This window comes from Pelophylax lessonae (genome assembly GCF_965119305.1).
Source record: "Pelophylax lessonae genome assembly, chromosome: 11".
In the NCBI taxonomy this organism is placed as follows: Eukaryota; Metazoa; Chordata; class Amphibia; order Anura; family Ranidae; genus Pelophylax; species Pelophylax lessonae.
This window is the reverse complement of record NC_138778.1, coordinates 7,646,155-7,672,281: the sequence shown is the minus strand read 5'-3', so window position 1 is coordinate 7,672,281 and position 26,127 is coordinate 7,646,155. Positions and strand designations below refer to the sequence as shown.

At 46.9% G+C, this 26,127-nt stretch overlaps 1 protein-coding gene across 1 annotated transcript in view; it reads right to left on the bottom strand.

Moving 5' to 3' along the window:
• Positions 1-24,446, bottom strand: part of SIRT7 (sirtuin 7) — a 29,000-nt gene extending 4,554 nt beyond the window's left edge. Inside the window, 8 exon segments of the mRNA XM_082272692.1 lie at positions 3,789-3,869; positions 8,192-8,428; positions 11,957-12,055; positions 15,250-15,322; positions 18,324-18,394; positions 21,186-21,290; positions 24,108-24,245; positions 24,316-24,446. Coding sequence (XP_082128818.1) covers positions 3,789-3,869; positions 8,192-8,428; positions 11,957-12,055; positions 15,250-15,322; positions 18,324-18,394; positions 21,186-21,290; positions 24,108-24,245; positions 24,316-24,393 — 882 coding nt within the window. The 5' untranslated portion in view covers positions 24,394-24,446.
• Positions 24,447-26,127: the final 1,681 nt, after the last annotated feature.

The following is a 26,127-nucleotide window of genomic DNA, read 5'->3' as shown; positions in this document are numbered from 1 at the left end:
CTTGGTGTTAATGAATCTATATAATATACGAGTTTCACTTTTTGAACTAAATTACTGAAATAAATTAACTTTTTGATGACATTGTTATTTTTTTAGATGCACCTGTAGAAGGACATTGGAACAGGCAGGATCAACCAGGTTTTTTAACGCTTAGGATTAGACCGAACAAGGGAACGGGATCTCTCTTTTTATTTTTAAAGTCTGGGTTCACACACATGCAAATTGGATGCGTTTTTAACTGTGAATGTGACTGTCTCTCAATGCAGCCGGCTTCCACATGTGTGGGCCGGACGCGGTGTGGTTTTAAAAAGAGTCCTGTGTGTTTTTGGGTCCAGTTCAGGTTCAAATTCAGGTAAAAAAAAAAATAAATAAAATCACATCTGAACTGGTGAACAGAAATACACCGGGCTCCGGACTGCCATCCGCAACTGCATATGTGTGAACCCAGCCTTGAGCTGGATACACACTATACAACTTTTGCTGTTAGATTTCCATTAGATTTACCCTCAACTATGTAGTGGGAGGGCCGGCCTGATTGCATACAAATTGAAAGTGTTTAGGTCTGACCTCATATTATATGGTTTTGGTAAGTCTGAAGGTAAAAAAATCTAAAGAAAATTGTATAGTGTGTATCCAGCTTTAGGGGTACAACCTCTAAGGTTAAAGTGGAGTTCCACCCATTTTAGTAACTTTAGACTTAGATTACATAGATTTATGTAATCCCCTTTAAAACGACTTTCACCAATGGAAACTTTTTTTTTTTTGCTTGGAAATACCTTATTTTCTTATTTATTCATCCTCTCCTCACTTCCGGGTCCGGCCGCCGATCGGCGATTAAGTCATTCGGCGATTCGCAAGGGCTGCTGGGATGTATCTCATGGGATGAAATCTCGCATTATTACACAGGAGTCCTGAGCTGTACTCATATGTATTGTATTGAGGCCGTGCTCCATCCCGCCTCCTCTTAGTGAGCTCAGTGAGGATATAATGCTTTCAGTCCTCGCTCACTGAGAGGAGGCGGGGCGGAGCACGGACTCAATCCAATACATCCGAGTACAGCTCACTGAGAGGAGGCGGGGCGGAGCACGGACTCAATCCAATACATCCGAGTACAGCTCACTGAGAGGAGGCGGGGCAGAGCACGGACTCAATCCAATACATCCGAGTACAGCTCACTGAGAGGAGGCGGGGCGGAGCACGGACTCAATCCAATACATCCGAGTACAGCTCACTGAGAGGAGGCGGGGCAGAGCACGGACTCAATCCAATACATCCGAGTACAGCTCACTGAGAGGAGGCGGGGCAGAGCACGGACTCAATCCAATACATCCGAGTACAGCTCACTGAGAGGAGGCGGGGCGGAGGCGGGGCAGAGCACAGCCTCAATACAATACATATGAGTACAGCTCAGGACTCCTGTGTAATAATGCAAGATTTCATCGCATGAGATACATCCCAGCAGCCCTTGCGAATCGCCGAATGACGTAAATCGCAGATCGGCGGCCGGACCCGGAAGTGAGGAGAGGATGAATAAAGAAGAAAATAAGGTTTTGCAAGCAAAAAGAGAAAAAAAAGTTTCTATTGGTAAAAGTCGTTTTAAAGGGGATTACATACATCTAAAGTTACTAAAATGGGTGGAACTCCACTTTAACATGTACTTTCAGATAAGTATTGCAGAGAAAGCGTTTAATTTTATTTTTTTTTTATTATTTAAAGCGGTTGAATCCTCAAAAAAACAAACCCTGCAGGACAAAGGCATAATGGGCTAGTGTGCATCGCATACTAGCACATTATGAAATACTTACCTTAGAACGAAGCCCCAACATGGTTGCCCGGACACCGCCGAGGGAGCTGTCATGTTCCCTCGGCGTCTCTTCTAGGGTCGGTGGCTCTGGCACTGTGAGTGGCCGGAGCCGCGATGACGTCACTCCCGCGCGCATCACTTTCCTGGCAAGGAACTCTGAAGGTCCGCCAGACCTGAGCGCATGCGCCGCTGGCGTCAGCGGCTGCATGCCGGGTGAATATCTCCTAAACCGTGCTGGTTTAGGAGATATTAATTTTACCTACAGGTAATCCTTATTATAGGCTGCATTATAGGCTTACCTGTAGTTAAAAAATAAAAAGCGAAGTATACTACCACTTTAACTGTGGAGCCGTTGATTTTTATTTTAATGGGGTTCGGATTTAATAAAAACTTGTGGTTCATGAGAATATTTATAATAGCAATGAATCAGCTTTAACCGTCTCCAATAAAAATACAGCATAGGGCATTTAGAAGCTTCCAACTGAAAGGATTCATTTTTTTTTTTTTTTTTTTTTAGAGAGAGATGCTGACATTAACTTTATTTGCTTTCACTATTTTTTTTTTTTTTTTTATTGAACTTCCTTAAAATAGACTTACAAAACATTTCAAAGAAAAAGACATACATCATCTTTAAGAATAGATTTGCGAAAATGTTGCCTTACAATACATTTTCCCCTTTTCTATCTTCCCTCTCCCTCTCTCCTCCATATTCATTCTTAGCCAACATTATTGCCATCTCTGTTACTTTCTCTTTCATAATTTTTAAAATATTTAAATTATTTAACCTTCCCCCATCCGCGCTACAGCCTATATACGGCTGCAGCGCGGACTCGAATTTTCGGGAGGCCGTTTTTAAACGGCCTCCCAGTGACACGCCCCCCGCGCGCTCCCGCGCTGCGGGGGAAATCTGTGGTGAATGGCCAATCACAGCGGCCATTCACCACGTGATCGGGCCGTCCAATGAGCGATGATCTCATATGTAAACATATGAGATCATCTCTCATCGCCGGCGCTCCTTCCTCACACGGAGCCTGCAGTGTGAGGAAGGAGGGGGAGCCTCACAGCGCCGGGGACACAGGAGAATGTAATCAGGGCACTGATCACCAGTGCCCTGATTACTAGAGGTAAAAACACACACACAGTGCCCCCCCATCAGTGCCCACAGTGCCCGCCATCAGTGCCCCCCATCAATGCCCACAATCAGTGCCCATAGTGCTGCTAGTCAGTGCCCATCAGTGCCTGCTCATCTAAGCACTGATGAGCACTGACTGGCAGCACTATGGGCACTGAGTGTGGGCACTGATGGTGCTGCCCATCAGTGCCACCCGTCAGTGTCCAGTGCCATCCGCCAGTGCCCATCAGTGCCGCCTCTCAGTGCCGCCTCTCAGTGCTCATCAGTGCCGCCTATCAGTGCGGCATATTAGTACCTCCTCATCAGTGCCCATAAGTGCCACCTCATCAGTGCCCATAAGTGCAGCCTATCAGTGCCCATCAGTGCCGCCTCATCAGCGCACATCAGTGAAGGAGAAAAATTTATTTTCAAAATTTACTCGCAGAAAATAAGAAAAACTTTTTTTTTTTTTTTTTCAAAATTTTCTGTCTTTTTTCTTTTTTTTTGTAAAAAATAAAAAACCCAGAGAGGATTAAATACCACCAAAAGAAAGCTCTATTTGTGTGAAAAAAATGATAAAAATTTCATATGGGTACAGTGTAGCATGACCGCGCAATTGTCAGTCAAAGTGTGACAGCGCTGAAAGCTGAAAATTGGCCTGGATGGGAAGGGGGTTTAAGTGCACAGAAGGCAAGTGGTTAAATATTAATTTCTACATATTTGCTTGATTTTTTATAATCTATTCATTTTTTTTTCATATTTATTGGGTTTTCCTCCTGGCTATTACTAATGAATTCCATGTTGAAGATAGAATTTATCAGGATTCATTTTTATATAGCAAGTATGTAATATTACCAAAAGAAAACAAATTACCTGTAAATTTACAATGTACAGTTTTGGACGTCGGCTTGCAGGTCGATTCATTCCCCACAAACAATGATACTTCTTTAGCACCTGAACATAGAAGTTAGTTAATAAATAATGATGAAATAAAAATAAATAAAATACATGGTCAATACCAACTTTTTTTTTTTTTTTTTTAACGACTTTAAACCACTTGCCGACCGCCGCATGACTATATACGGCGGCGGTCAACCCCTCACAGGCAGAGTGACGTATCGGTACGTCACTAGCCTGGGAGGGTCTGGGGAGCGAGCACGCGCCGCGGGGGGTGCGTGACCACGCGGGAGCGGGAGCCGATGTCCGCCGGTCACTCTGCGATCGTCGGTGGAGAGGGAGAAAGGCAGGCAGCTTGTGTAAACAATCTGCCTGTCAGTTCTCCCTGTGTAGAGACACTGATCATACGGATCTACTATGTAGAACCGTTGATCAGTGTAACTACACCTCAAGCCACAGCCAATCACAGTTAGAATCACGCCCCTAGGGACACACACAGCCCCTCCCTCTCAAATAAAGTTAACCCCTTCACTGCCAGTGTATTTTTACAGTAACAGTGCATATGTATAGCACTGATTACTGTAGAAATGTCACTGGTAACCCCAAAAGTGTCAAAAATATCAGTCAAGGGTCCGATCTGTCCGCCGCAATGTCGCAGTACCGCAAAAAAAAAAAAAGAAAATCGCAGATCGCCGCCTTTACGCGTTAAAAAAAAAAAAAAAAAAAAAACAACAAAAATGACAAAAATCTTTCCCTTTGTTAGTAAACGCGATAACTTTTGCGCAAACCAATCAAAATACGCTTTTTGCTTTTTTTACCAAACATATGTAGCAGAAAACAAATCGGCTGAAAATGTTGAAAAAATTTTGATTTTTACTTTTTTTTTTTTGGGAATTTCATATAAAAAAAATGTGAAAAATATTGTTATTTTTGCAAAATTGACGCTCTTTTTTTGTTTATAGCGCATGATCAAAAAATCGCACAGGTGATCAAATACCACCAAAAGAAAGCTCTGTTTGTGGGAAAAAAAGGACGTCAAATTAGTTTAGGTACAGCGTCGCACGACCGCGCAATTGTCCGTTAAAGTCACGCAGTGCCGAATCGCAAAATACCCCCTGGTCAGGAAGGGGGTAAAATCTTCCGGGGCTTAAAGCGGAGTTCCGGGCACAAAATCGGTATTTTTTTTTTGTGCCACTCCGCTAGCTACACATAACCTGAAAAGGAATTGGATAGTTATTTTTTTTTTTGTACACTCACCTTGTAATCGAAGATCGTAAATACTCACCTCAGAGTACTTCCTCCTCCAGCGCCGAGGCTCTCCCCGTCACTTCCTGCCTCGCGATGATTCCTGGGAGCTGAACGTCATCGCTCCCAGGAATCAATGCGACGGCACCGGCCCTGCACGTCACTTCCGGGCGACACCGCATTCCCCTGCTAAACAGCTTCTGGGCATGCCCAGAAGCTGTTTAGGAATGCGGCGCCGCACCGGAAGTGACGAGAGGGGCCGGTGCGGCGCATTCTGGGAGAAGAAGACGCGGAAGAGGACACCGAAGAGGACCGCGCCGGCTTCAGCTGCCCACAAGAGAGATGGAAACGCAGTGGAAGAAATTTTCAAGGTAAGTATTTCTTCTTGCAGGTAAGTGCAAACCGGGACAGATCAGAGGCTATCCATTGTGGAATCTACTAGCCCTGACTGTCCCGGGGGTATGTTCATCAAAAAATGAGATCTGTGACCGGAACTCCGCTTTAAGTGGTTAAGGCTTCTTTCACACGGCCGCTCCGTGTGAAAGCTCCGCTGCGGGACTTTTTTTTTTTTCACGGAGCGGATGACATTTCTGTCATCCGCTCCGTGTGCCCGCATATCATCCCATCCGTTTGCGGATGATATGCGGACATAATGTAAGTCTATGGCAATGTGGATGTCAGCGGATGACACCGCTAACATCCGATTTTCCTTCCTTTCCGTTTTTTACACGGAAGAAAAAATAGGGTTCTGTTCCATTCGAAAAAACGGAACAGAACTGAAAGGAGGAAAATCGGATGTCAGCGGAGGGTATTCCGCCGACATCCGCAGTGCCATTCACTTACATTGATGTCCACAAATCATCCGCAAAAAAATAGGATGATTTGCGGACACACGGAGCGGCCGTGTGAAAGGACCCTTAGACAAGATTTTGCTGCTTAATGACCAGGCCCTATTTTGCGATTCGGCACTGCATTATTTTAACTGACAATTGCGCGGTCGTGCGACGCTGTACCCAAATAAAGTTGAGGTCCTTTTTTTCCCCCCCACAAACAGCTTTCTTTTGGTGGTATTTGATCACCTGTGCGATTTTTATTTTTTTGCACTATAAACAAAAAAAGGTAGCGACAATTTTGAAAAAAAAAAAAAATTATATATATATAGCTATTCACCATACCAGGAACTAGGTAGGCACCGATCCAGACAGATCCTCCTCTCCATTGAAATTGGGGGGCTGTCGGCAAGGAGGAAAGCTGTGACTCAGCCCGAGGCAATGGGGCTAGGTTGCAGCCAACCTAGCGCAAAGCTGAGGCCTCGCTGGCCAGACTGGGGTGACCACTGGATCTAGATTATTCAGCCGTTGCCCGGTTCGGCAGTTGATAGTAGATCTCACAGGAAAAATCCAGGACGAAAAATTCCCCATCGAAAAAATGTTGCCAGGACCAGAGATCCCAGCAAGGAACTAGATCTATACTCCTGACTAGGCAGAAAAAAAAAATGGAGTGACTATAGCAGGAATTATACCCCCAGGGACTGCCCATGGGTGTAGCCAGATGTTTTTTCTGCCTAGTGTCCTACTCCTGTAGGGGGCAGCATAACCCAATGGTCAAGAATGACAGGAGCGGTGTCCCTCAATGAATGAAAGAGAAATGCTGATTTTAACTTGCAAACAATTGACAGAAATAGGCCCGGTCCTTACATGGTTAATAACACTCCACACTCCCTTATCAGAGTTCTCGCTAGGAACGTTCGATGTTAGAATTGTGGACGGAGGCTTCCTTCCCAGCACGGCTCTCAGGAAGATAACAATAGTAACTTTGTATGCAGCTCAACATCAACCATCAGAGGGTTGAATGGAACATTCCTATGTGATATACTTAGACTGGGATACAGAAGGAACCATTGTTAATCGCACTCTAGCGATGCTGGGAAGGAAACATCCGATATTTATAGCGATAAACTCTCCTAAAGCCGGGTCCACCCAAAAATTGTTTTTTTTCTGTGCAATCCAGCGATGTTAGTTCAGCGCTCTCCCCCACTGAGCTGATGTGTTCTAACAGGTGGACGACCCCCCCCCCCGCCCCGCCAGAACACTCTGATCAGCGTTTGCCAAACCGAAATACACACAGGCTGAATGTCGACTTTTTTTTTTTTTTTTTTTTTCTTAACCACTTCTGGGCTGGAAGGTTTTCCCCTGCACTGACCTTCTCTGACAACTTCTATCCCCAGCACTGACCCCTAGTAGTGTATGGGCTATGCTGACAGCTCTCTTAAAGCCAAACCCAAAAGTGGAACTTCCACTCATTTGTTTCCTCCCCCCTCTGGTGCCACGTTTGGCACCTTTCAAGGTGGGGTACCTGTTTTTGACAGGTACCCTTCCCCACTTCCTGGGAGACGGCGCCGCAGCGCTGTCCCTCGGAAGTTCGGCCCCCTCCTTTTTCCTCCACTGCTGGGCCAATTACAAAGCGCAGCGCACTTTGCACATGTGCAGTAGGGAACCAGCAGTGAAGCCAAAAAGGCTTCCCACTACCAGGTTCCCTTACCCTGGACGGCGGCACCCGAGAGCCGATATGTAAATCAGCTTCGGGTGCCGACATTGCGGGCTCCCCGGAGAGGTAAGTTCTACTATATAAAAATCAGCAGCTACAGGGATTTGTAGCTGCTGACTTAATTTTTTTAAGGGGGGGCGGAACTCCGCTTTAAGATTCCCAACTCTCTCCAATTTGAAAATAAAAAGTTTTGAGGCAAGTGAAAGAAAACACGACTCTCCTGACCAGCCAGCATGACATAAAGGTAAGGAATGGCTTCAGCCTAGGTTTCCACCCAGAAGCCACACCCTGATGTGTTTCGTCCCGTCCACTTGGACTTCGTTATGGCTAAGCAGGTTAAAAGGCTTCAGTGGGAGTGGCTTCTTGGCGGAGACATGTAGGGTGAAGCTTCAGGTCATGCTTACTGCACCGGATGAGCACGCTGGCACACCTGCACCCCTTCATTCCTGGGGGACCATGGGGGTTAAAGTCAAGGTTCAAGCCGCACTCTAAGCTTATTTTGGAGGTCTCCATAAAACCTTTTGGCTTTGAATGCAGTCAGAACTCTAAAAAAACAAAAGAAGAAGAGCGATGGTTGATGGGACTACCTTTAGGCTGGATCCCAGGCACAGGATGACATCGGCCTTTTCTGCAGCTTTCACGGCTCCGGCCCAGTTCAGCGGCTGTGCCAGCTTCCCCCGCTCCCCAAAGTGCACAATGGAGTCTCTCAGTTCTCCTCCGCACTTGTGACAATTACGGCCAGTGTTGTGTTTGTGGAGAGCAGTGCGTTCCGTCACATCAAACAACCTGACATACTCTCTGTGCGGGGAACACAACGTACAAACCTAAAATAAAGAGACAAAGACACAAAGTTACCGCTGAACGCCAACCTTCCCTTCTGTCTTACACAATTGTATCGGCTCCTCTCCTGCACTGAAACGGCTTCCTCTGATTTCCCTGCACACTGTCAGCTTCTCACAATGTGCATTAGAAGCTGCAGCAAGTCAGATTGAGCCCCGCCTCATTTGCTGGCTGGAGAACATCCAGCATCATCTAGCTCTTTCCTCTCCAGTGTTCTATCAGAATACCTCTACCTATTAGATTCTGCAAGCGGAAGGGACGCTCGGATGAGAACTTAGGGCGCTTGTGCTATGCGTTCCAATAGGTTTCCTAATGTGACAGAACACGAAGCAGCAGCGGACATCTTCTTACACCCATGCAAGTCCTAGCAGTAAACTCACCTTATAGACTGAATCACAGCATGACATTTCTATTATTGTATTCTAGTAAATATAGCGACAAGCCTGCAACCAAAAGGTGGCGACGGCCATCTTGGTACACCCCGCACTGCTCAGTGATAAACAGATTATATAGTGAAATAGACTATTTAACTCGGTCTCGGTGAAATAATCTATTTCAGTCTATAAGGCGAGTTTACTGCTAAAATAAATGTAAAATTCAGCACTTGCATGGGTGTAAGAAGATGTCCGCTGCTGCTTCATGTTCGGTTACATTAGGTTTCAATCATGGAGGCTCAGCATCACGTAACGGACATGTGACTGGTTACAGCGATCACATGGTACCGAGGTTGGTCCGATTCCACTGGACACAGTGTGTCACCGACTGCCCCTAGGGCGCACACAAGGTGCGTGACTGGGAGAATGTCATACAACATCCACCCGGGATAACAGTGCTCCTGCCCAACCGTATTATTAACCACCTCAATACCGGCCCATAGTACATATACGTCCGGAGTTTAAAGCTAAATACCGGTGTTATGGCAGCAGATAGCTGCCATAACCCTGGTATTTTTTTAAACTGCAGGCGATCGGCTTTCCGATAAGGGTGGTCCCAGCGGCGGATTCGCCGCGAGATCACCTTCCGGGATGGCGGAAGGGGTGCCCCCCCCGGTGCCCCCCCCCCTCCCGGTCCTTTTCCCTGCTTACCAGACCCGCCGGCAGCGGGGAAAACGATTGGGTCCCGGATCCTCACAGACAGGATGTCGAGTGAGGGCAAGCTTGCCCTCACTCGACTATTGTCTTGGAGGACCGGAGCGACGGCAAACGTCGTTGCCGAGCAACCGGCTTAAAGGTCCCTTTTTTTTGTCATTTTTTTTTTTTTTTTTTTTCTCCTTTCCAACTTTATCAGTGTACTTGTGAGATCTGAGGACTTTTTGACCCCAGATCTCACAAAAAAGAGGTCCTGTCGTGCCTATTTCTATTACAAGGAATGTTTACATTCCTTGTATTAGAAATAAAAATGATCAATTTTTTTTTTTTTTTTTTTTAAAACGGTGTAAAAATAAAAAATAATAAATAAAATAAATAGTAAAAAAAAAAAAAAATAAAGCGTCCTGTCCCCGTTAGCTCGCGCGCAGAAGCGAATGCACACGGAAACCCCACCCACATATGTAAACGGTGTTCAAACCACACATGTGAGGTATCGCCGCGATTGTTAGAGCGAGAGCAATAATTTGAGCCCTAGACCTCCTCTGTAACTCTAAGATGGCAACCTGTAGAAATTTTTAAAGTGTCGCCTATGGGGATTTTTAAGTACCAAAGTTCGTCGCCATTCCGTGAGCGTGCGCAATTTTGAAGCATGACATGTTGGGTATCTATTTACTCGGCGTAACATTATCTTTCACATTATGGAAAAAAATGGGCTAACTTTACTGGATTCTTATTTTTTAATTCAAAAAAGTGATTTTTTCCCAATAAAATTGCGTTTGGAAGACCGCTGCGCAAATATGGTGTGATAAAAAATATTACAATAATCTCCATTTTATTCTCTAGGGTCTCTGCTAAAAAAAAAATATATAATGTTTGGGGGTTCTAAGTAGTTTTCTAGCAAAAACAACTGATTTTAGCTTATAAACACCAAATGTCAAAAATAGGCTTAGTAGGCAAGTGGTTAACAGGCCAGGCAGGAGGTGGTTAAAAATGAAATACATTTATTATTCCCAGGCTGTCATGGGGCAGGGGTTCAGAACAAGCCTACAAATCAACAGTTGACATTTCACTTTTCTGCATCTTCATAACAGGGAGGCTTGGCTCTATACCACTGAGACAAAGCTGGGAACAATGGAAGTGATAGCACTGCAGCAAGCAGAGGCAGACAGCACAGGATCTGTGCTGCACAGTTATCAGCTGATAAGATTTTTTGGGAAGGATCAACAAGTATTTTTGCATTATTCAAACAGTTAAAACAAAATGCTTTCAACTGAATTTTTAAAAGACCAAAAGGGGAGCAATTAACCACTTAAGCCCCGGAGGATTTGGCTGCTAAAAGACCAGGGGGTATTTTGCGATTCGGCACTGCGTGACTTTAACGGACAATTGCGCGGTCGTGCGACGCTGTACCTAAATGAATTTGACGTCCTTTTTTTCCCACAAACAGAGCTTTCTTTTGGTGGTATTTGATCACCTGTGCGATTTTTTGATCACGCGCTATAAACAAGAAAAGAGCGTCAATTTTGCAAAAATAACAATATTTTTCACATTTTTTTATATGAAATTCCCAAAAAAAAAAAAAAAAGTAAAAATCTAAATTTTTTAACATTTTCGGCCAATTTGTTTTATGCTACATATGTTTGGTTAAAAAAAAAAAAAAAAAAAAAAAAATCACAAAAAGCGTATTTTGTTTTTTTTGCGCAAAAGTTATTGCGTTTACTAACAAAGGGAAAGATTTTTGTCATTTTTGTTGTTTTTTTTTTTTAACGCGTAATGGCGGCGATCTGCGATTTTTTTTGCGGTACTGCGACATTGCGGCGGACAGATCGGACCCTTGACTGACATTTTTGACACTTTTGGGGTTACCAGTGACATTTCTACAGTAATCAGTGCTATACATATGCACTGTTACTGTAATAATGACACTGGCAGGGAAGGGGTTAACTTTATTTGAGAGGGAGGGGCAGTGTGTGTCCCTAGGGGTGTGATTCTAACTGTGATTGGCTGTGGCTTGAGCTGTAGTTACACTGATCAACGGTTCTACATAGTAGAACCGTATGATCAGTGTCTCTACACAGGGAGAACTGACAGGCAGATTGTTTACACAAGCTGCCTGCCTTTCTCCCTCTCCCCCGCCGATCGCAGAGTGACCGGCGGACATCGGGTCCGCCGGTCACACGCGCGGGGGGGTGGGGTGTGTGACCGCGCGCTCGCTCCCCAGACCCTCCCAGGCTAGTGACGTACCGATACGTCACTCTGCCTGTGAGGGGCTGACCGCCGCAGTATATGTACTTGCGGCGGTTGGCAAGTGGTTAAGAGAAGTTCATGGTTAGGGTTTCCCTACTCTATTAGCCATCTCAGTTTGGTTGGAAGATATGGAGGAAAAATGAAGAGGACACAAAACTTCCCCATAGGCGTTGTTACCTCAATGTACATGTTTCCATGTACTTCAGAAGTGGCTTCTCGAGGTAATCCGCTGCGGAGGTGAAGTCCATCGCAATTCTGTGACACCACATGTTTCACCTGTAAGAAGAGCGAACAAATACTAGAACTGGATTGTCAGTCTTATTATAGTCAAAGATCCGTAGAAAAAGAGAAAAGAGACCGGCCTGGTGCATTATCCAATGTATTTATTAGAGAAATGGTGATAAAACATACAGATGTCTACTCACAAACCGCACAATAGTAAAGGCTCATCAGGCCACCTATGTGGCTGTACACCCGTAAAGGGACCGAGGGAAGGAGCCCTGTCCAGGACCCAACCGTCTAACACATTTCGAAGGAACCCTGTTCCATTGGAATTTTCCCCCGCAGGACAAGGGGCACAATTGTAGCAGCGGAGATGCCTCCCTTCTGTAGGAGATTTATGGTATCCGGGAATACACTTCTTTTTTGCACCAAGACTCTGAAACCTTTGGGGCTCTTTCACACTAGCGGGCCGTCCAGATCCGCCTGTCAGTTTTGTTTTACGGATCTGAACGGTCCCCCCATGCATCTCTATGGGGCATCGGATGTCAGCAGACTTCCGATCCGTTAAATCTGGACGCATGGAAACCCTATTTTCCATCCGTCCAGCGGATGGGATCGGATGAGAACGGACCGATGGTCCGTTCCCATCCGATTCCCCCATAGAGATGTATGGGGAACTGACAGCTGTGTCTCTGCACACAGCACGGAGAACAGCTGTCATCCTCCTGCTCAGCGGGGGATCGGCAGATCGATCCCCCGCTGAGATGAACGGAGTCCGTTCGACAGACGGGCTGTGTGAAAGGGGCCTTATTTTTAGAAAAAGTTCTGGGGTGTTCCGCGCAGATGGATGCGGGTTGCCTCCACTGACACACCTACCCGAGTAGGGTCCGTAAAATTAAAAAAAAAATTAGGGCTCATTTCTACAGTATGGTCAGGACAACCCCAGTCCTAGAGGTCAGCAAGGCTACCTAAGAATTATCCACTCTACGACCGGGCATTGACATTATAACCACTACATGGTCTATCCATTCATGCGCAGGAGTTTATTGTTCTATAGCAGGGGTCCTCAAACTATGGCTCTCCATTTGTTCAGGAACTACAATTCCCATCATGCCTAGTCATGTCTGTGAATGTCAGAGTTTTACAATGCATCATGGGATTTGTAGTTCCACAACAGCTGGAGGGCCGTAGTTTGAGGATCCCTGTTCTATATAGTCAAAGATCCTCTGGTATAACCTATTCTAATGAGGATTTTTGGTGATGCAATTATGGGGCGCACTAGAGCTGCACGATTCTGGAGAAAATGAGAAAATGAGAGATCATGATACTCGGTGTAACATCCTCTTTTACATTATACAAAAAATTGGGCTAACTTTACTGTTTAGTTTTTTTTTTATAAATTAATTAAAGTGTATTTTGGCCCAAAAAACTGCGTTTAAAAGACTTCTGTGCAAATACTGTGCGACATAAAAAGGTTGCAACGATCGCATTTTATTCTCTTGGGTCTCTGCTAAAATGATATATATATATATATATATATATATATATATATATATATATATATATATATATATATATATATATATATATATACACACATATATACATACACATACAGGGCTCAAAATTTCAAGTCATGAGCTACTAGCCAGGCCTTAAGAGTTACTCGCCACTTGTTGCCCCACCCAAACCTTACCCTGCTCCGCACCTAAACACGCCCTCGTAAAATATCTCACAAAATTACACTGTTAAATGTTTTATTCAGAATTAAGTTACAAAAAAATATTACCAACAACAACTTTAGAGTGCCCACAGCGTGCCCCCTTTCAATGCAGGGTGCCCACACCGTGCAGAGAGACCAGCGTGCACTTACCTGATGCAGCGGCGGCTTCTCAATCCTCCGCGTCTCCCTCCTCCTCCTTGGCCAATGGCAATTGTTTGCCTTTCGGCCAATTAGGAAACGGGTCTCGGACCCGCTTCCCGATTGGCCAGGAGGAGGATCCGTGCGACAATAGCGAATATTCATTCGTTATTGTCACACAATGGGTGGGCTCAGGGCGCACCGATTTGTGCCCCGGGTCCACCCTTTTCTTACAGCACAGCCCTTACTCGCCATCCTCATCATTCCACTTGCAAAATGCGATCAGAATTTTTGAGGGATGTATGTATGTATGTATGTGTGTATATAAAAAAAACTGACAGCGGGACCTGATGGGACTGACCATGTAAAAGGGCCCTAAGGCTCAGTTCAAGTGTAGATAGTTGTCAGACCCAAGTGCTGTCTCATTGGTGCTGAACAGAAAGCCCTAAAAAAAAAAAAAAAAAAAAAAAAAAGCGCAGAAAACTCAAGTATCTGAATTGCTTACCTGCAGATTTCTATCTTTCCATACAGATTTTTTTTTTAGACTTGCAACCTGCCTCTGAATTTGTTAGGGAATTGACAATCCACAAAGTGTCCGTTCATAGCACCGCCCCCTCTCTCCTTGCATGACATAGCCTTTTCCTCTTTTGAAAGTATCCAATTACTGTCTGTGCTGGCCTAGCTCCTCCACTCAACTTTCCACATACCCTTTGCTCCTCTCCTGACAGCTACATAAAAGGTTAATATTGTAGAGCAGAGGTGTCAAACTCAATTTCATCACGGGGCGCATTCCCATTATGGTCGCCCTCAGAGGGCCAGTTCTATCTGTAGCCCACCACTATTAGAAGTCAAGAGCCCCCCACCCTCTCATCACAGTGTATCCCCTTTACCATGTGCTGCTGCTGGGAAGAAGCTGGAGGCAGAGCTGGGAAGCAGCAACTGCAGTGTCTGGAGGAGGGCTGGAGTCAGCTGCCGGAGTCTGCTGAATGCTAAGACCAGAGGAGGTGGAGAGGAGTGGGTGCTGCAGCTGCACAGAGAGGTGCAGGATCTGTAAGTGGAGTTGTGTTCTCTCTGCTGCCAACTGCTAAGTTGGGTGGTCCTCTCTGCAGCTACAGGGGGGGAAGCACAGGATCTGGCAGAGGAGATCTGTCCTCTCTGCTGCCATCAGTGGGGGCAGAGATGAGGGAGATGCAGCAGCTGCAGGAGAGGTGCAAGGGCCACACGAAATGGCCTGGAGGGCCGGATTCGGCCCGAGGGCCTTGTGTTTGACACCTGTGTTGTAGAGTGTCACTTGAGGGACAGATTGGTGTCTGCTGGGATTGCTGACATCACATCCAAGATGGCAGCACCCAACATGTATTAAAAAAAAAAAAAAAAGTTAACTTACCAGTCCTGCTCCTTGGAGCCGAGCAATGCACATGTGTGTGAAGGTTGGCTGAGCTTCACTTAGATCACCAGTGCTACAGAAATAAACGATAAAAGTGTTTGATTAGCGTAAAAGGAAATACGGAAGGAAAAAACAAAATTAAAGAAAAAACAAAAAAACACTGGGCCAAATAAAAAAACAAATTGCCAATAAGTTAGCGCAGGTTGCACCATTTTTCTGCCATTTATTTGTTGCGCCAAACAATCAGTCTCAGCACGTTTCTTAGGAGTCAAAGCGTGCGTCAGAATTTGGACAGAGATGTAATTGTGGAATAGTAGCTGTGCCGCTCCAAGCTTTCCTTTTTCTCTCCAGCTCCCATCAGGTGCTCATCCATGAGCGGATCCTTGCTCAGCTGCTACACTTGTTAAAGCAGAGTTCCAGCCTTTTCTGTGTTTATTAAAAGTCAGCAGCTACAAAAAGGTGTATCTGCTGACTTTTAACCACTTAAGCCCCGGAGGATTTGGCTGCTCAAAGACCAGGGCCTATTTTGCGATTCGGCACTGCGTGACTTTAACGGACAATTGCGCGGTCGTGCCACGCTGTACCCAAATGAAATTGACGTCCTTTTGTTCCCCACAAACAGAGCTTTCTTTTGCTGGTATTTGATCACCTGTGCGATTTTTGCTTTTTGCGCTTTAAAAAAAAAAAAAAGAGCGACAATTTTGAAAAAATATTTTTCACATTTTTTTATATGAAATTCCCCAAAAAAAATGTAAAAAATCAAATTTTTTTTAACATTTTTAGGCCAATTTGTTTTCTGCTACATATTTTTGGTAAAAAAAATAAATAAAAAAAATCACAATAAGCGTATTTTGATTGGTTTGCGCAAAAGTTATTGCGTTTACTAACTGAGGGAAAGATTTTTGTCATTTTTATTGTTTTTTTTTTTTTTTTAACGAGTAATTGCGGTGATCTGCGATTTTTTTTGCGGGACTGCGACATTGCGGAAGACAGATCGGACCCCTGAGTGACATTTTTGACACTTTTGGGGGTACCAGTGACATTACTACAGTAATCAGTGCTATACATATGCACGGTTACTGTAAAAATGACACTGGCAGGGAAGGGGTTAACTTTATTGGAGATGCAGGGGTTAAATGTGTCCCTAGGGGCGTGCTTCTAACTGTTATGGAATGTGGCTGTTTGTGTAACCACAGAGACATACGATCCTACATAGAAGGATCGTATGATCTCTGCAGTTACACCAGGGAGAATGACAGACGGCTTTGTTTACATTAGCTGCCTGCCTTTCTCCCTCTCCGGCGGACGATCGTGAGTGACCGGCGTACGATCGTGCGGGGATGTGCAGGAACAGGCGGGAGCGCGCCTGCTATTGGCTCGCGGGCGAGTGACGTATATATACGCCAAAAAACATGACATGCCAAATGTGTAACTTTTACGCAAACCAATCAATATACACTTACTGGGATTTTTTTTTACCAAAAATATGTAGCAGAATACAAATTGGCCTAAAATGATGAAAAAATTAGTTTAATTTTTTTTATTTTTTTTGGGAATGTTAATTAGCAGAAAGTAAAAAAAAAAAAAAAAACAAAGAAAGCTCTATTTGTGGGAAAAAAGGACATCAATTTTATTTGGGTACAGCGTCGCACGACCGCGCAATTATCAGTTAAAGTAACGCAGTGCCGAATCGCAAAAAAATGGCCTGGTCATTAAGGGGGGAAATCCTTCCAGTCCAGAAGTGGTTAATGACAGCGCTGTACTTATCATGGAGTGTTACATATAACCTCATATACATATAAACACGGTGCTTCATAAATGGTGCACTATAGCTTTAGCTATATGTAAGGCGGCTGGTCGGTAAGTGTTTAACCACTTGCCGACCGCCGCACGACTATCTACGTCGGCGGTCAGCCCCTCACAGGCAAACTGACGTAGGTCTACGTCGCTTACTTGTGAGGGTCTAGGGAGCGAGCGCGCGCCCCCGGAGGCGCGCTCCCGCGTGGTCACGGACCCCCCCACGCGTGTGACCGGCGGACCCGATGTCCGCCGCTCACTCTGCGATCGTCGGGGGAGAGGGAGAAAGGCGGGCGGCTAATGTAAACAAGCCACCTGTCATTCTCCCCTGTGTATGAGACATGATCATACGGTTCTACTATGTAGAACCGTTGATCACCGTTCATACAGCTGAAGCCACAGCCAATCACAGTAGAAAGCACGCCCCTAGGGACACACATAGCCCCTCCCTTTCAAATAAAGTTAACCCCTTCACTACCAGTGTATTTTTACAGTAACAGTGCATATATATATATATATATATATATATATATATATATATATATATATATATATATATAGCACTGATTACTGTAGTAATGTCACTGGTAACCCCAAAAGTGTCAAAAATGTCAGTCAAGGGTCCAATCTGTCCGCCGCAATGTCGCAGTACCGCAAAAAAAAAAAAAAATCGCAGATCGCTGCCATTACGCGTTAAAAAAAAAAAAACAACAAAAATGACAAAAATCTTTCCCTTTGTTAGTAAACGCGATAACTTTTGCGCAAACCAATCAAAATACGCTTTTTGCGATTTTTTTTTACCAAACATAGGTAGCAAAACAAATTGGCCGAAAATGTTAAAAAATTTTGATTTTTACATTTTTTTGGGGGGAATTTCATATAAAAAAATGTGAGAAATATTGTTATTTTTGCAAAATTTACGCTCTTTTTTTGTTTATAGCGCGTGATCAAAAAATCGCACAGGTGATCAAATACCACCAAAAGAAAGCTCTGTTTGTGGGAAAAAAAAGGACGCCAAATTTGTTTGGGTACAGCGTCGCACGACCACGCAATTGTCCGTTAGTCACGCAGTGCCGAATCGCAAAATACCCCCTGGTCAGGAAGGGGGTAAAATCTTCCGGGGCTTAAGTGTTTAAGGGATGGGAGGTGTGTCACCGACAGCACCAGACGTTTTAGTTTTAATTCATGTCAATTGGGATGCAGCGGCTACACTGAAACAGCTGTTGCTGTAAGGCACCCCACTTCTTTATAAAAATAGGACCCTCGTGTCTGCTCACCTCACGCTTCTGCCCTTGTTCAGTAGAGTCCAGACCCCACTTGGTCCCCGATAATCTGGAATAGCAGCGGCCTGTTGGAAGCAAACAGAGGGGGGTCACATACAAAAGACAAGCAACTAATAAAACAATCAAAAGCCGATTCATGGGGACACTTGGATCAGTCACCCCCCAGTACATAGAGAACAAATCAGGTGGCTGCAACTCAATACCAAAAGCATGCAGCTAGGATCAGGGTGAGCAGTTCTTGGAGTGGAATAAACACAGATAAGATGAGAGATCTAAATCAGCCTTTCAACCCTGGGGTGCCTTGAGGTTTCTTGGGGGGTGCCTTGGCAAAATGCCTAAAAATTGTCCACAAATTGTATACAAGCTGGCGTATGGATCAAGCTGCAGATTTTCACTTTGCACCATTTCAACCTTCTTGCTGCCGCCGTCCTAACAACAAACGGCATCATCAGCTGATAAGGAGGATATCAGTCGCCTGCACGGCATCCTTGAATCTCCCTCTCTTGACCTTCTCCATCAGTGTTAGGGGTCACATTAGCTGAGTGATGAAGAAAAACCGAGGGAGAAGAGAAACATTGGAATACTAGTCAGTACCAGTTTGCAAAAAAAGTGTATTTTCTTTGGAAAAAGAAATCCCCTCTAACACGGAGTGTCCTACTTATGTGAATGTTGCTGCATTATATAAAACTATTAAAATAGTTTTCACATTTTAGAATGTAGTGCCCCCTAGACCAGTAATGGTGAACCTTGGCACCCCAGATGTTTTGGAACTACATTTCCCATAATGCTCAACTACACTGCAGAGTGCATGAGTATCATGGGAAATGTAGTTCCAAAACATCTGGGGTGCCAAGGTTCCCCATCACTGCCCTAGACTGTCAATCATTTTTAACCACCTCAATACCGGGCACTTAAACCCCCTTCCTTCCCAGACCAATTTTCATCTTTTAGCGCTGTTGCATTTTGAATGACAATTGCGCGGTCAAGCAACACTGTACCTAAACCAAATTTGTGTCATTTTTTCCCCACAAATAGAGATTTCTTTTGGTGGTATTTGATCACTGCCAGGTTTTTTCTTTTTTGGTGCACAAATAAAAAAAGACCGAAAAGTTTGAAAAAAATAAAAAAGTTTTTTTGTTTAGGTTATAAAATTTTGTGAAAAGATAAGTTTTTTCCTGCACTGATGAGGCCGCACTGACAGGCACTGGTGAGGAGACACTGATGGGGTGGCACTGATATGCAGCACTGATAGGTAGCACTGATATGCATCACTGATGGGCACCGATAGGTAGCACTGATATGTAGCATTGGTGGGCACTGATAGGTAGCACTGATGGGCACTGATAGGTAGCACTGATGGGCACTGATAGGTAGCACTGATGGGCACTGATGGGGGGCACTGATAGGCAGCACTGGTGGGCAATAATGGGCACTGGTGGGTGGCAATAATGGGCACTGGTGGGCAGCACTGATATATGGCATTGGTGGGCAGCACTGATATATGGCATTGGTGGGCAGCACTGATATATGGCATTGGTGGGCAGCACTGATAGGAGGGCACCACTGGCAGGCTGTTTGCCATCCCTGGTGGCCATGGTGGGCATCCCTGGTGGTCATGGGTGGGCATCCCTGGTGGCTCTAGTGGCACCCCACCCACCCCAGGACTGCACTGGTAATCAATGTTCTGATTACCAGCACAGACCCCCCATGTGATCAGTGAGTAATTAGAAATACTCACTGATCACCCCAGCTCCAGTATCGATCCTCTTCTTCTCCTCCCTGACAGGATCTGTCAGGGAGGAGAAGAGATCGAAGCCGTTACAACGGCTGTATTTACATTGCATGACGGCTGTGATTGGACACAGCCGTCATGTGATCAGGAGGGCCAATCACAGGGCCCTCCTGACACATCTTGTTGCGCTGTGTCCGAGGGACACGGGCACATCGAGATCGCGCCGCTGCGCGTGCCCGCGGCGGCGCGATCTCGCTCCTTCTGAAGGACGTTCCGGAACGTCCATTCAGAAGGACGAGACTCCCATCCGGCCGTATATCTACAATGGCCGGGTGGGAGGTGGTTAAAGGATGCCTTGACAGAAAAAAAGGTTGAGAAACACTGATCTAAATGACTGATTGTGAAATGATTGCTTTCAGCACACAACCTGCGGTTATAAAGAAGGGGAAGAGACAAAAGAAAGATTGGAAGAAGGAGAAAAAAGGGAAAGAAAAACAAAAAAAAAAAAAAAAAAAGAGGTTTCCCGCACGACCCAGTCCGCCACATAATCCACTTAAACTATAGATGCAATCATATGGATAGCAAAGAGCGGTCCCAGCTCAGTTGGTCATTAAAGACAATTCACGGGTCATAAATCTACAGTAGCGTAGGTATCTGTTAAAGCAGAGCTCCACTCAAAAGCGGAAGCTCTGCTTGTTTGCTCCCCCCCCCCCCTCCGCTGCCACGGGGGGGGGGGGGGGGAGTTGCGGGTACCTGATCATGATAGGTATCTGCTTCCACTTCTGTGTGACTTCACGGCAGCAAAGTCCCCCAAAAGCTCGCCCCCCTCCTCCTTTCCCCACCACCAAGTCATTCACAAAGCACAGCACACTTCGGCATGCGCAGTAGGGAACTGGCTGTGACAAGGCTTATCAGATGCAGTCACTGTTCGGATATTTAGGCAGCCATGGATGCCTGGACACAATAGCTGACAATGGACATTCTTCCCTCCAAACTGTTAGCGAGCGGAGAGAAAATCGAGCCATGCATGGCAAACTTTAGGTTGACGTTATCCTTTAGCAATGCCTCATCAGTGACCATCTGTGCAACCTTAACAGTGCCAAGGGATAGTTCTTCCTACTTACCGTGCTGATTCCAGCTCCAGTGTAGATGACCAGGTTTTTAGCACCATGTACAGCATCTGCCAGATCTAGCACCTTCTCCTGCAGCACCTCATCAGTGTCAACAATCTGAAGAAGACAACCAAAAATTTTAATTGCAACAACATAAACGATGTCTGCCACAATCTCCATTCTTTACTACATCTATACTACAAAGAAATATCCATCACTGATCTATGTTACGGCTGTTATCCACCCTCCACCCAGAAGACTTATCACCCCAGTGATTGCACCCCCGCTTCTCCATCATTGCCGTTATCACCCCAGTATCTAGCAGTGTTTCATACCGCGGCTATGATCAGCCGATATTCCATCAGTGCTGTGACCAATGATTGCACCCCCCCCCTTCTCCGTCAGTGCTGTGTCCAGTGATTGCACCCCTCCTTCTCCATCAGTGCTGTGTCCACTGACTGCACCCCTCCTTCTCCGTCAGTGCTGTGCCCAATGATTGCACCCCTCCTTCACCATCAGTGCTGTGCCCAGTGATTGCACCTCTCCTTCTCCATCAGTGCTGTACCCAGTGATTGCACCCCTCCTTCTCCATCAGTGCTGTACCCAGTGATTGCACCCCTCCTTCTCCATCAGTGCTGTACCCAGTGATTGCACCTCTCCTTCTCCATCAGTGCTGTACCCAGTGATTGCACCCCTCCTTCTCCATCAGTGCTGTACCCAGTGATTGCACCCCTCCTTCTCCATCAGTGCTGTACCCAGTGATTGCACCCCTCCTTCTCAATCAGTGCTGTACCCAGTTATTGCACCCCTCCTTCTCAATCAGTGCTGTACCCAGTGATTGCACCTCTCCTTCTCCATCAGTGCTGTACCCAGTGATTGCACCCCTCCTTCTCCATCAGTGCTGTACCCAGTGATTGCACCCCTCCTTCTCCATCAGTGCTGTACCCAGTGATTGCACCCTTCCTCCTCCATCAGTGCTGTGCCCAGTGATTGCACCCCTCCTCCTCCATCGGTGCTGTGCCCAGTGATTGCACCCCTCCTTCTCCATCAGTGCTGTACCCAGTGATTGCACCCCTCCTCCTCCATCAGTGCTGTGCCTAGTTATTGCACCCCTCCTCCTCCATCAGTGCTGTGCCCAGTGATTGCACCCCTCCTCCTCCATCAGTGCTGTGCCCAGTGATTGCACCCCTCCTCCTCCATCAGTGCTGTACCCAGTGATTGCACCCCTCCTTCTCCGTCAGTGCTGTGTCCAGTCATTGCACCCCTCCTTCTCCATTAGTGCTGTGTCCAGTGATTGCACCCCTCCTTCTCCATCAGTGCTCTGTCCAGTGATTGCACCACTCCTCCTCCATCAGTGCTGTACCCAGTGATTGCACCCCTCCTTCTCCATCAGTGCTGTACCCAGTGATTGCACCCCTCCTTCTCAATCAGTGCTGTACCCAGTTATTGCACCCCTCCTTCTCAATCAGTGCTGTACCCAGTGATTGCACCTCTCCTCCTCCATCAGTGCTGTACCCAGTGATTGCACCTCTCCTTCTCCATCAGTGCTGTACCCAGTGATTGCACCCCTCCTTCTCCATCAGTGCTGTACCCAGTGATTGCACCCCTCCTCCTCCATCAGTGCTGTACCCAGTGATTGCACCCCTCCTCCTCCATCAGTGCTGTACCCAGTGATTGCACCCCTCCTTCTCCATCAGTGCTGTGCCCAGTGATTGCACCCCTCCTTCTCCATCAGTGCTGTGCCCAGTGATTGCACCCCTCCTTCTCCATCAGTGCTGTATCCAGTGATTGCACCCCTCCTCCTCCATCAGTGCTGTGTCCAGTGATTGCACCCCTCCTTCTCCATCAGTGCTGTGTCCAGTGATTGCACCCTTCCTCCTCCATCAGTGCTGTGCCCAGTGATTGCACCCCTCCTCCTCCATCAGTGCTGTACCCAGTGATTGCACCCCTCCTCCTCCATCAGTGCTGTACTCAGTGATTGCACCCCTCCTCCTCCATCAGTGCTGTGCCCAGTGATTGCACCCCTCCTTCTCCATCAGTGCTGTGCCCAGTGATTGCACCCCTCCTCCTCCATCAGTGCTGTGCCCAGTGATTGCACCCCTCCTTCTCCATCAGTGCTGTACCCAGTGATTGCACCCCTCCTCCTCCATCAGTGCTGTACTCAGTGATTGCACCCCTCCTCCTCCATCAGTGCTGTGCCCAGTGATTGCACCCCTCCTCCTCCATCAGTGCTGTGCCCAGTGATTGCACCCCTCCTTCTCCATCAGTGCTGTACTCAGTGATTGCACCCCTCCTTCTCCATCAGTGCTGTACTCAGTGATTGCACCCCTCCTCCTCCATCAGTGCTGTGCCCAGTGATTGCACCCCTCCTCCTCCATCAGTGCTGTGCCCAGTGATTGCACCCCTCCTCCTCCATCAGTGCTGTACCCAGTGATTGCACCCCTCCTCCTCCATCAGTGCTGTACTCAGTGATTGCACCCCTCCTCCTCCATCAGTGCTGTGCCCAGTGATTGCACCCCTCCTTCTCCATCAGTGCTGTGCCCAGTGATTGCACCCCTCCTCCTCCATCAGTGCTGTGCCCAGTGATTGCACCCCTCCTTCTCCATCAGTGCTGTACCCAGTGATTGCACCCCTCCTCCTCCATCAGTGCTGTACTCAGTGATTGCACCCCTCCTCCTCCATCAGTGCTGTGCCCAGTGATTGCACCCCTCCTCCTCCATCAGTGCTGTGCCCAGTGATTGCACCCCTCCTTCTCCATCAGTGCTGTACTCAGTGATTGCACCCCTCCTTCTCCATCAGTGCTGTACTCAGTGATTGCACCCCTCCTCCTCCATCAGTGCTGTGCCCAGTGATTGCACCCCTCCTCCTCCATCAGTGCTGTGCCCAGTGATTGCACCCCTGTCACCCCAGAACAGCCCCCTCCGGTGCACACACCTCTTCCTCCCGGTGCCGCGCCCTCTCTCTCCTCTGCTGGTGTCTCTCCAGTTCCCGGACCAGCTCGGCGTAGCTCTCCAGCAGCTGCCGCTCCCCGGGGCTCCTCTCCGCCGCCGTCTTGTGCAATATACGGGAGATCTGCGGGGAGAATGCGAAGAGTTCCCGTTATTCCCGTCCTTCCTGACCCTCCCAGCCCGTGGCGTCCCACCTGCCTCCTCCGCTCCCTCTGCTGCTCCCGCCGTACGATCTCCTCCCGCATCTCCGCTTTCCGCTCCGCTCTTCCCATTCTACTGGCAAATTCACCGCACAGACAGCACCGGGGACTTCCGCTTCCGGGAGCAGCCAATACCGGATGTGACGTTTCCGCTGCGCCTACCCTGATAACAACCAGCGACATGGTCACCCATAGCAACCGGAGCGCAGGCTGTACAGGAGCCTAGAGTGGCCTGGGTTATACACAGTGCCTTCTGATTGGTTGTTATAAGTTACAGCCCACAATTAGTATACCATGGCAACCGCAGAGCAGGCTTCAGGTGCCTAGATTGGCCTGATTTATACACAGTGGCTTGTGATAGGTTGCTGTGGGTTACAGCCCACCATTAGCATTTTATAGCAACTGAGCTTCAGGGCCTAGAGTGGCATCTGATTGGTTGCTATAGGTTACATTAACATTAGCATCCCATAGTGACCAAGTGGCAGGCTACAGGGCCTAGAGTGGTCTTCTTATTCTACAGTGGCTTCTAATTGGTTGCTTAGGGTTACAGTCAACCATTAGCATCCCACGGCAGCTAGCTCACACGCTTCTGGGCCTAGAATGGCATCTGACTGGTTGCTATAGGTTACAAAATACCATTAGTATCTCATAGCAACCAGCACACAGGCTTTGGGGCCCAGAATGGGGTTTGATTGGTTGCTATAGGTTTCAAAACATCATTGGTATCCCATAGCAACCAGGACACAGGCTCTAGGGCCTAGAGTGGCATCTGACTGGTTGCTATAGCTTACAAAACTGTGCCTCCTCCTCAGTGCAGCCTCATCAGTGCCCATCTATGCAGCCTCATCAGTGACCATCTGTGCAGCCTCATCAGACACCATCTGTGCAGCCTCATCAGACACCATCTGTGCAGCCTCATCAGTGCCCATCTGTGCAGCCTCATCAGACACTATCTGTGCAGCCTCATTAGTGACCATCTGTGCAGCCTCATCAGTGCCCATCTGTGCAGCCTTATCAGACACCATCTGTGCAGCCTCATCAGTGCCCATCTGTGCAGCCTTATCAGTGACCATCTGTGCAGCCTTATCAGTGACCATCTGTGCAGCCTCATCAGTGACCATCTGTGCAGCCTCATCAGTGACCATCTGTGCAGCCTCATCAGTGCCCATCTGTGCAGCCTCATCAGTGCCCATCTGTGCAGCCTCATCAGTGCCCATCTGTGCAGCCTCATCAATGACCATCAGTTCAGCCTCATCGGTGACCATCTGTGCAGCCTCATCAGTGACCATCTGTGCAGCCTCATCAGTGCCCATCTGTGCAGCCTCATCAGTGCCCATCTGTGCAGCCTTATCAGTGACCATCTGTGCAGCCTCATCAGTGACCATCTGTGCAGCCTCATCAGTGACCATCTGTGCAGCCTCATCAATGACCATCAGTTCAGCCTCATCGGTGACCATCTGTGCAGCCTCATCAGTGACCATCTGTGCAGCCTCATCAGTGCCCATCTGTGCAGCCTCATCAGTGACCATCTGTGCAGCCTCATCAGTGACCATCTGTGCAGCCTCATCAATGACCATCAGTTCAGCCTCATCGGTGACCATCTGTGCAGCCTCATCAGTGCCCATCTGTGCGGCCTCATCAGTGACCATCTGTGCAGCCTCATCAGTGACCATCTGTGCAGCTTTATCAGTGCTGGCTCCTCAGTGCAGCCTCATCAGTGCCCATCTGTCCTGCCTCATTAGTGCCCATCAGTGAAGAAGAAAAATGTAAAAACTGCAGAATTTTATAATAGAAACAAAAACATTT